The sequence below is a fragment of the Carya illinoinensis genome, chromosome 8 (assembly GCF_018687715.1).
Source record: "Carya illinoinensis cultivar Pawnee chromosome 8, C.illinoinensisPawnee_v1, whole genome shotgun sequence".
NCBI classification, from domain to species: Eukaryota; Viridiplantae; Streptophyta; class Magnoliopsida; order Fagales; family Juglandaceae; genus Carya; species Carya illinoinensis.
The window spans coordinates 30,810,623-30,822,627 of record NC_056759.1 but is presented as its reverse complement, the minus strand read 5'-3'; the positions used below and the strand labels follow the sequence as shown (position 1 = coordinate 30,822,627).

The 12,005-nt window shown below is 35.4% G+C and overlaps 1 protein-coding gene across 1 annotated transcript; it reads right to left on the bottom strand.

The window, feature by feature from the left end:
- Positions 1-4,839: 4,839 nt before the first annotated feature.
- Positions 4,840-9,148, bottom strand: LOC122318855 (heat shock 70 kDa protein, mitochondrial-like). Its single transcript, XM_043136550.1, has 6 exons — positions 8,980-9,148; positions 7,969-8,048; positions 7,798-7,876; positions 7,091-7,657; positions 6,396-7,016; positions 4,840-5,705 (listed from the first exon to the last, which is right to left on the bottom strand). The coding sequence occupies exons 1-6, from the start codon at positions 9,052-9,054 to the stop codon at positions 5,082-5,084; spliced, it is 2,046 nt and encodes a 681-aa protein (XP_042992484.1). The 5' UTR covers positions 9,055-9,148; the 3' UTR covers positions 4,840-5,081.
- Between the last annotated feature and the right edge of the window lie 2,857 nt (positions 9,149-12,005).

Below are 12,005 nucleotides of genomic sequence, written 5' to 3'. Positions count from 1 at the left end.
TACCACTAGCCAGAGAGTGTCATTTACGACTGACACATGGACTTCCATACAGAACATTTCCTACATGTGTATCACAGCGCACTACATTGATAGTGAATGGAATTTGAGGAAACGGATTATTGGGTTCAAAGAAATTATTGATTATAAGGGAGCATCAATTGGGGCACTGATGGATGATTGTTTGAAGGATTGGGGAATTCAAAAGGTTTTATGTATTGCAGTTGACAATGCCAGTGCCAATGACACCGCAATTGAATGGTTCAAGAGAAATACGAGTATGAAAGCTGATGTCATCCGTAACCACGAATTTATTCATGTTCGATGTTGTGCTCATATCCTCAACCTTATTGTTAGTGAGGGGTTAAAAGAGGTTGATGATTCCATTACCAGAGTCCGCAGCATTGTGCGGTATGTGAGGGCTTCCCCTCAAAGGCTGTCAAAGTTCAAGAAAATAGCAAGCCAACTTGGAATTTCATGTTCTAAGACATTGTGTTTGGATGTTCCGACTCGATGGAACTCAACATACCTTATGTTGGATGTGGCACAAAAGTACCAAAGAGCATTCGAGCGGATGGAGGTCGAGGATGGAGCACTTAAGTATGCTTTGCTGGAGCCTGCAGGAAAGGGGCTTGGTGCGCCAGACACACATGACTGGACTAGTGTGGGGTATTTTGTGAGATTTTTACAAGTTTTTTATGATATGACTATGCGGATATCTGGATCCGCATATACAACTGCAAACTTATTCTTCAGCGAGCTCTCAGAGCTTCACTACCACTTGCAAGAAGGTTGTACGGGTTCATGTGGATTATTATCTGGTATGGTTATGAGGATGCAGGCCAAATATGATAAATATTGGGGGGATGTTGAGAAAATAAATAGATTGCTTTTTGTGGCTGTGATCCTTGACCCCCGATATAAGTTGGCCTTGATAGAATTTTGGGCAAATTCCACAATGGGGGCAGTGAAGGCTGCACGGTTTATTACAGGGCTTAAAAAGGATCTTGATGACTTATATTCTCACTACAACAATAGTGGTCAGCCTTCATCCGCAGCGGGCACCTCACACTCAAGGCCGACACCTCTATTCGATGACCGTAGCTCAAATGACTCATTAAATCCACCTCGTCGAGGTTATAACATTGTGAATCAGTATCATCAGCTCGTTGCAACGAGGAATATTATGCAGTGTACTTCTGAGATTGAACGGTATTTTATGGAAGAGGTCGAGGCACCTAGCGAGTCATTTCAGCTTTTAACTTGGTGGAAGGTTAATTCCACCAAGTATCAGATCCTTTCTCGTATTGCCCGAGATGTGATGGCCATTCCAATCACTACAGTTGCCTCTGAGTCAGCATTTAGCACTGGAGGTCGAGTATTGGATTCTTACCGGAGTTCATTGTCACCGTCAACTGTGGAGGCCCTCGTTTGCACACAGAATTGGTTGAGTGATATGCCCATTGGACTAGATACCATTGGCTTTGATGCTGATAGTTATAAGCTTGAATCAGGTAACTTTGTTTGAGTATTTCAATTGATTTATTTAATTCTTTTTATGATTTCATAAATCTATTAACCTTATACTTTTTATGATTTCATAGATATAATTGTGAATCCTAGCATACTTGCCAATGACTGATACTTGGAGTGTGGCTAAGTTGATAAACTCGCGATTAAAAAATATTGGTGAGAAATGATAATCATTTGTTTCTGAATCATTTTTATTTAATCATTTTTTTTCTTTTTATTGATTGTGACTTTTTATTTTAATTTCAGGTATCACCAACGAGTCAACGACAAACCACGATATATTGAAAGATGTTTTGGAGCACCTCTGTATTGGAAGATGTTTTTATTTTGGTATTGGAATTTGGAAGATGTTCGGAATAGCATTTAAACTATTATCAATGTTTTGGACAATTGTATAAGAGTTTTCTTAAAGATGTAATATGTATTATATATATATATATATATCTATATATCTATATATCATTTTTTTTCAAAAAAAAAAAAAACTCGGAATCGGAATCGGAATCGGGCGGATGTCGGAGCCCGATTCCGTTTGGAATCCATCGGAACTCCGAACAAGGTATCGGAGTCGGAGTGAAACTCCGTTTCCGACTCCAGTCGGAGTCGGAGTTCGGAATTGGCAATTCCGACTCCGTCGGAGTCGGAGCCCAGGCCTAATCAATGGAAAAGTGATAAGATTCTGACTTCTCCCAAGAGGAATCCATTACCCTAGTATGACCCCCCATAGCATTCAATCCTACACTTTGGTTCACATCAACATCCTTTAAAGAATGATCCCCCTTAGCACTCAATTCTGCATTTTGTTCACATCAACATCATTTAAAGACTTCATCATACAAACATCCTAATTAGATGCTCTCAACCATGCTCCATACTGGTTCTTTGAATTAACCCCATGTAGAGTAGTACCGTTTACATTGCTACATCCTTTCCCTTCATGATAAATTACTCCACAACAAAAACAAATTTGTGGTAACCTCTCATACTGAACAGGAGTCCAAATTGATTTTCCTTGAATATCACAGTTATGCCCCTTGATAGTGATTATGTAACATTTATAAGAACTTCAATCCTCATGAACTTTCCCCATCCAGAGCCACTCTCATCAACATCAACTTGCTTAACAACCCCAACCATCGAACCAATTTCATCTCCAACTTCCTGATGGAAAAATCTGGTTGTAAACAATTATACGTACTAATACGCACACTCATCTAATGTAATTGGTCAGAAAGTCAAACTTTAATAAAAATGGTGACAATTTGAATGTTAAATATAAAGGCATCAGCATTGGTATGTATATTAGTACACGAATTTGCTTGTACCTAACAAAACTCCTTTTTGATTCAGACAACCCAATGGTAAATTATGAAGTTGGATCCAAAAGGGAATTAGATTAACTTCAATTTCTTATATTAAAGTCAATTTCTTTTGGTGACACAAGACCTTCAAAAGCATGAACACTAAAGAAAAATTTGTTACATAGCCATGGACATCCCGACAGAACTTTATCACGACCAGTGGCATAAGAAAACTCCATTAGATACATATTAGGCCCAACAACTATAAAGGAAACATTTCTTGAAAGATGCCAGACTTTTAATATTTTTATCAAAATAACATTCTTAGTCATAATTTTGTCAATAAAAAGTTTGCCCATGAGACAAAATTAACCTTTAAATAGAGTTTCTGCAATTGCCCCATCAGGAATAACCAAACCACTTCGTTCCTCCTCTGTTAGAGATAAATTTCCACACAAATTCAATAAAACCTCATCCATTTTAGAGTTAACAAAACGCAATTTCCAACAAGAACCATAAACTCTTACTGTCATGTAAGAGAACAATGGTTACAAACAGATGGTTCCTCTTACCTTAGAAACCCAAAAGAAAGACAATCGACACGAGTAATTGCTTCCTTAATCGCCGGAGCACAACTCAACTACCACGTTACTTCCTTGGCCATTGTGCATTAAACATCATGATACAATTTACATAATATAAATACTAAGTTAGTAACTATTAACATCATAAATATAATTATAATTAATTATTTTTTTAATAAGTTAGTTACCTAATCAACATTAAAGAGCTCACTTAATTTTAATTTTACAAATGTAGCTAATTTTTTATATTAATTTAACTTATAAATAAAGAAAAGAAAAAAAAAAAAAAACATTCCTAGCTCATATGGACGGAATCAAACCAATAGCTAACAGTTCGGTCTGGTCTATAAAATTGATCCATTTTGATCAGAAAAAATGATAAACTAGTCTGTGACACCTCCAAACTGGACCGATTACATCTCTATTATGTATCACCGACTTGTACCGATTACACCTCTAATGTATATCAACAACTTGTATTTTCTATAACCTCTTAACAAAATCAAAACCCACGGAGTTGTAAAGTCCTGTTATCTCTATGGACATCTTGACGGTTAATTTAGGTTGAACTGGTAGATGCAACTGAAGACTTCGGCTGAAATGAAAATGGACCAAAATCTGAGGTTTCTCAGAGAGAACTTGAATATTCTTTGTAAGTTGTAACAGACATTGCAGTTCATTCAAATTTCGGGGAACGTTTGCCGCTTCCCATTTGGTTGGGCAACCAATGGAAGTGACGCAATAGAATTTTCATTCATATAACGGATCTACTTCGCAACACATACGGAGGTAAAGTTTATAAATGGAGCAAGTCATTCTTATGTTAGGAATCGGTTTTCCTCTAAAATGCCTACAGAAATAAAAATAAATAAAAAATAAAATAAAAAAGGGAAAAAGAAACGGCTTTTTATTCTTCTGTCTGCTAAAAACTCATCCGAACTCAACATATTTATAAGGAAAAGAAACCTTATATCTCAACCAAGATTCAAATTAGCAAATTGCCATTTCACATAAAATTGCGAGGCTACTATTTTTTTGTGAATTGAATTATCCTTATCATCCATTCCAATCCAAAATGCAGCCAAAACGTCCATAAGCTTAGAACAAGCCGTTCTAAAACCACAAATTTCAATCATTCTGACAGGAACGAAATAGAACTCAGAACAAAGCTTACCATATATTAGTCAAACATCAAATGCTAGAGCTTTCTAGTAACCTCTAATAATAACTTTATGCCACAAAACATGATTGTCTGTCATTGTTCATCAAGGAGCTAATGGAAGATTCAATCACCCCTTGAATAGGATCAAACCTCGTGAAATAGTCATAATGTAATAGAAGCAGGATCCTGCTAACAGATTGACTACAGATCTCAAAGACAAAAAAGGGGCATAGAATAAGCGACTTTTGACTGCAAGCTACAGTAATCAGGAAAAAACACGAACAATTTGATATTTTTCATTCTCAAGATGATAACAATGTACCTTTGAGAAGCAGCAAAAATGAAATCAAAACTTATTCGACATTTGTCGGGGCCAATTTAAGATTGCTTTCCCAATCTTCTCAGTCAATTATAAAATAAAGTCTACTCTAAATTAGGCACACCATCACCGAATTTTTTTAGAAATGGGTATCTTGTATCATTTAATCTGGCAAAAGAAACCATCTATTTCCTGACCTCCTCATATTCTGCTTCTGGAGGCTGCTGCTCACCGCCCTCAGACCCTCCCGAGGATGATCCACCCGAGCCTTTAGACATGTGTTCTCCAATCTTTGTAACAGCTTTATTTGCAACATCAATCTTTGCCTTAATCTCATCAACGTCATCATTAGCCATAGCTTTCCTCAGATCTGCCACGGCAGACTCTATTTCTGTCACAACCTCAGCAGGAATCTTGTCCCGATACTCACCCAAGCTTTTTTCGATGCTGTATATGGTTGTGTCAGCACTATTTTTAATGTCAACCAAAGTTTTTTTCTCCTGATCTCTTTGAGCATGAAGCTCAGCCTCCTTGACCATCTTTTCAATCTCATCCTCTGAGAGGCCTCCAGAAGATCGGATTGTAATGTTCTGTTCTTTACCTGTTGACTTATCCTTAGCAGAAACGGTAACAATTCCATTTGCATCAATGTCAAAGGTCACCTCAATTTGTGGCATGCCTCTAGGTGCAGGTGGAATACCAACAAGTTCAAACTCCCCCAAAAGCTTGTTGTCAGCTGCCATTTCACGTTCACCTTGAAGAACTTTAATGCCTACCTGAGTTTGGTTCTCAGCAGCAGTAGAGAAGACCTGAAACCCAATTGCACAAAAATAAACTCCATTTAAACCAAATCTTATCTAAGTGCATCACAACATTTATGGATACTACCAGGTTGATACCAATTATAATGGGGCAAGTAACCAAGTAATAACTTACAAATAAAATAGGCGATAAGATAACCTCTCTAACTATTCAGTCTCCTAGGACAGGTGTGCAGCATGCCCAGTCAACGGTTGTGTAATCTTTAAATTTTGTATACAACAAATAATCTAAGTGTTATAAAATAAATTAGATAAATAAATTCACCTCTTCCAATCAGCTTAAACTTTTAGAAGTATTGATGATTTAAAATGGCATTATAATAGATGTCCCAAGTTGAAACATTGACTCCATATTTAACCTTTCATTTTAGTTAAATATTTTACGTGTTAGACCTGCTTAAAGGTAGATCTGACCCACGTGATGAGGAGTGTAAGAATCTAAATTAATTGTTTAAACTGACCTCCCCCCATCAGCTCGAGCTTTAGGGACAATTGGTGATTTAATACCAAAACATCTTAAATAATGGCCTACGATGATGCTCATATAGCATGTAGTCCCCTCACAAGGCAATGTATAAAAATGGGATGGAAGATGAACTTGTAGTTAAAAATACTCAGGTGTGTATAGACTTATCAACTGAAAAAATTTTAGAATTTGAATTTAGTTGATAAACTGACCTGTGACTTCTTAGTAGGGATGGTTGTGTTTCTGTTGATCAGTCTGGTGAAGATGCCTCCAAGAGTTTCAATACCAAGTGATAATGGAGTCACATCTAACAAGAGCAACTCCTTAACATCTCCACGAAGGATACCACCTTGAATTGCGGCTCCCATGGCAACTGCCTCGTCAGGATTAACTCCTTTGCTTGGGCTCTTCCCAAAGATTTCTGCAACAATCTGTTGTACCTTGGGGACCCGGGTCATACCTCCAACAAGCAGAACTTCATCCACTTCTTTGACTGATATCCCAGCATCCTTTAAACAATTCTTGCATGGATTTACAGTCCTTGAAATCAATTGATCCACCAAACTCTCAAACTTTGATCTGGTGAGGGTTATATTTAAATGTTTAGCACCAGAAGCATCAGCAGTTATAAATGGAAGGTTGATATCAGTCTGACTTGTAGATGAGAGTTCTATCTTAGCCCTTTCAGCTGCTTCCCGAAGCCTCTGCAGGGCAAGCCTGTCCTTCGAGAGATCAATTGCATCAGTTCTCTTGAACTCGCTCACTAAGAATTCCAGCAGTGCATTGTCAAAGTCTTCCCCTCCCAAAAAGGTATCTCCATTTGTGGCTTTGACCTGTTAAAAAGACAGTTAGCTGACTACTTTATTACAAAGAAACAACCTAACAAACACAGAAAAAAAATGCATACCTCAAAAACACCATTTGAGATTTCCAAGATAGAAACATCAAATGTTCCACCTCCAAGATCGAAAACAGCTACAAGACCTTCTTTGTTGTTTAACCCATAAGACAGGGCAGCAGCAGTTGGTTCATTAATGATTCTCTGAACGTCTAGACCAGCAATCTTTCCAGCATCCTTTGTTGCTTGTCGTTGTGCATCATTAAAATAAGCAGGAACAGTTACCACAGCTTTAGACACTGTTTTACCAAGGTACGCCTCAGCAGTTTCTTTCATCTTGGTAAGAACAAATGCCCCAATCTGACTTGGAGAATACTTTTGCCCATTGGCTTCAACCCATGCATCACCATTGGGAGCTCTAACAATCTTATAAGGCACCATCTTCATTTCTTTTTGTGTATGACTGTCATCAAAACGTCTCCCAATCAGACGTTTCGTACCAAAAAATGTGTTTGATGGGTTGGTCACAGCCTGACGTTTGGCTGGGGTTCCCACAACCAACTCCCCCTTTTGGTCGAAGGCAACCACTGATGGAGTGGTTCGAGCACCTTCAGCATTCTCAATAACTTTGGGAGTCTGCAGAGAACATCAACAAAACCGTTTTTAAGATTCCCAATGAAAACTTAAAGAACAAAATAACCAATAAAAGGAAGTTAAAAGGAAGAAAATTAGCATTTTCACATGACCAAAAAAGTTACAAATAGGAAAGGACAAACCTTTCCCTCCATCACTGAAACACACGAATTTGTAGTACCCAAGTCAATACCAATAACATCATTGCCAATGGGTCTAGAGCTGTGTTATCAAAACAAAAACAAATTCAGCAAGCAAAAATTAAAACACCTAAAAGACCTCAACTGAAATTACTGGCAAAAGAACGTATATACCTAAAAGGTCTTGCCAATGATGCCCATTTGTTAACAAAAGGAGAAGCAGCAAGTGGTCTCTTTGCACTGCCACCAATCAACTGCAGGAGTAGCAAGGAACGGGTAAGCTTTTCAATATACAAGTATGTTTTTCTGATCAAAACAGTTACATAATTAAAGGTACATCAGACTGACCAAAAAATGGCAGGAGTAACACGGAACCGGTAATTTTTAAACATGCAGTTATATTTTGTGATAAAAAAAGGGTTACATAATTGAAGATACACGAGACTGACCAAAAAATGTCAGGAAAACAAACATTATTCCTCAAAAATACTGCTGATAGACTACGAAGGATGCTTTCTTTTCTCGTCCTGACTTTTTTGTTCACTTTTGTAAAGTTGAAAAATACAACAAGAATATAAAATAAACTACCATTCAATCAATGACTTGATGGTTTTGACTGATGACCCTTTACCCAATTACTTACTAAGAGTGGGATTAACAACCTTGTTTTCATGACATTGATATCATCTCACTAAGGCAACAATCAAAGAGAACCACACCAGAAACAATAATCTACTGCATAATTTTTCCCTCTTCGGATCCTGTTACAATACAATTAGGAACGGTAGACTTGGAAAGTATAAAACTTTTAGATATTTATGCAAAACACCACGCCCATACTAAACTTTTCCCTCGACTATTTCTAGTCACAGGTTGTCTTAATAAAAAAGTAAAACGGAAAGGCAAACCAATATGAGTCTATTACAAAAAAGTCACCCTCAGAATGGAATCGACAAATTCGCAGATTGAACTCTACTACGAGCACAAATAAACAAATCCATCAAACTTATTACTAGACGTCGGTTTTCCCAACCATACCACCAAAGTAATGAAAGCTAAAATAGGGTTCCACCCAAAACCAAAAAGTACACATACAACACGTCCATCACAGCTTCATTTCAATTTATTGAACTATGCTACACAATCATTTATATTCGAAAACAACGGAACGGAAAGATAACTTACGGATCCGCAGGCAGCTAAAGAAGAAGTGTGAAGCTTTTGATGCCTTAGGTTCCGAAGAAGCAGAGAAGTAGCCATTACCGATTTCAACCTTGGCTAGATTGAGGGTTTAAGACTAGGGTTCTGGAGCAAGAAAAATAAGAGGGGAGACGCAGAATTTGTGTAAGCTGTTTGCTTTACAAAGGTATTTAAAGAACAAAAATAGGGTTTTGGATTGGAGGGTTTAACTGAGTCGTAGCCTCCGGACGTAATGACTATTCTAGCCCTAATGGTTTGCAGGAATTAGGTGCTTGTTTTAACTTTGTGCGAGCTTTGTTCGTTTAGGGGGTATAAGGGTAGAGTTGCGAAAGTGCAGACACTGGAAACAATTCGTGGGCTGCAAGGCAGTGCTATTTGTCCAATGGCTGACTTCCACGTTTGGACTATATCGACCTCTGATCATCATACTTGACACTTCGTTCCATGACCGGCAATTTTTTCATTTTCCTTTTTTAAATACCTAAATTATTTTAATTGAAATGTTAAATTAATAGGTATTTTCATTTAAAAAATTTCTGCTTAACAAGTGAGATGAAAATTTTAAATTTAATCTAAAATATTAAAATATTATATTTTAATATTATTATTATTTTAAAATTTAAAAAAGTTAAAATAAAGTTAAATTATTTATTATATTTTATATAAATATTTAAAAAAATTATAATAATGAGATAAAAATTTTAAATTTAAGATAAAAAAATTTTATTACCAAACCATATCTAAAAATCAAAGAAATAAATAATATATGTAATTTTAATTACCAACTATAATTATCGGGCGTTCGATCCGAAAAGACGTGTAAGAAAGTTATATGTGTCCTAACTATATCTTATTTGTGAATATCTTCTAGCGGACTTCGTACTTCATCATTTCATACATTTTATATCACATTGTTTTTTGTTTTATTCTTGATAAATTAATTAACTTTTTTTTCTCATCATTTAAATACTACACATTTAGTAAAAAAAATTAAAAAAAAATTATATGTAGTGTATGATATAAAGATGATACGTAGAATTTTTTATTTTCTATATATATGTTCATTGTTTGGTGTTTCTTTTTAAAAAAAAAAAAAAAACCCATTTTTTTTTAAAGAAAAATTATACTCAGCATCCACACACTCCATATGATTTTATATCTTTTTATTTTTTTCCATAATAAATATGTGGTGCATGGATGATGAGTAAAAATACTCAATTAATTTAACAAAAATAAAAATGAAATAAATAAATAAGTAAGTAAGTATGGTGTGTGGGATGATGAGTAACAAAACTTATTTTTAAAATTTAGATCTTCTAATTAAAGTAGTATTCTAATCAAATATACATCAACATTCCCCTCAAACTCTAGATGGTGGACTTAAGTTGAGTTTGTAAACAAGATCATGAACGTGATTAGGTTGATGAGATTTCGTGAAAATGTCAACAAACTAGTCTTCAGAGGAGATGGAGCCCATAAGCAAGGTGACTTGCTAAAAATGATATCTACTGAAGTGACGATCAACCTCGATATGTTTAATATACTTATTTTAAACATCATTATAAGCAATCGGTTTGGCACTTCGATTGTCACAATAAATGGGAGAACAAGTTGTCTAAGGAGCATCCATATGTGTCAAAAGCCAACATGACCATAAAAGCTCAGCTATAAAGTCAGCAAGAATACGATACTCAAACTTTGTACCAGAGCAAGCAACAATAGACCTCAAAAAAGTCCCAAGTAAGAAGTAATAATCAGTGGTAAATCAACGATCAAGGGGATCTCTGTACTAGAAGTAACAACCATATGTACTAGAAGTAACCTCAAGTCCAAGAAAGTAGTTAGGTCTATCCCAATCCTTCATTCCAAAATTTTGACTCAAAAAGTTTTGAAAACTTCGTATCTCAAAAATGTCATTAAAATAATAATCATGTCATCAACATATAGAAGCATAATAACAAATACCTCATCAGTGGTCCATAGAAACATTGTAGAGTCATAAGATCTGGGAACAAAACCTTGATGAGTGATCACAAAACTTAAAAACCTTACACAAGGAGATTGCTTGAAACCATAGTCATAAAGAGCATGACAAGGTAGTAGGCTTTGTGAGGAGAATGCTCATAGCCAAGTGAAGCTTGCAACTTGCATATATACTTTTTCAATAAGATCACCATTCAAAAAGACACTCTTCACATCCATTTAAAATAATTACTATCAGCGAATTGCAACAGATACAGGCAAAGATCTAACTGATGTAAATCGTGCAACATGTGCAAAAGTTTTCTCGTAATCAATATTATATTCTTGGGAAAAACCCTTAGCAACAAGGCAAACCTTGTATATCTACCAATTTATTTGCACAAGTCTTAATTTTGTATACCGACTTGCATTTAATTGTAGATTTTTCAGAGGCAAATCCACCAAGTTCGGTTTTGGTGAATCCCTCTAATTTCATATTAAGGTCTACTAATATATGATCTAAATTTGACTTGACATTCTAACCAAATATATGATATTTAAAGTAGAAAATTGTTGTTACGACTAGGGATGTAAGAATATTGGTTCAACCCGAACCGAAACAATAGTCTTATTGGTAGGTCTTAGGGTGTATTTTTTTGGACTGAACTGAACCAAAGCCAACCGAATGTATATATATTATATATTATATATAATTTATTATTTTATGTAGTAATTGTATAAATTAATTATTTAATTTTCATTTAATGGATCATCATTGACCATATATACAATAGAATTATTTATTTTCATTAACCATATATAAAACATTAAAGAGATAACTTAATTTTAATTTTACTAATTTAATTAACTTTTTGTATTAACTTTTTTTTTGTCAAAAAAGTATAGAAAAAAAATGTTTATAAACAGAATCGAGTCGAATGAACCGACCGGACTAATAGCTAACAGTCCAATCTGACAAAAATGATGAACCAAAATTTTACGTCTGTGACCTCCCCAAAACTAGATCGATTACATCCCTAGTTACAACT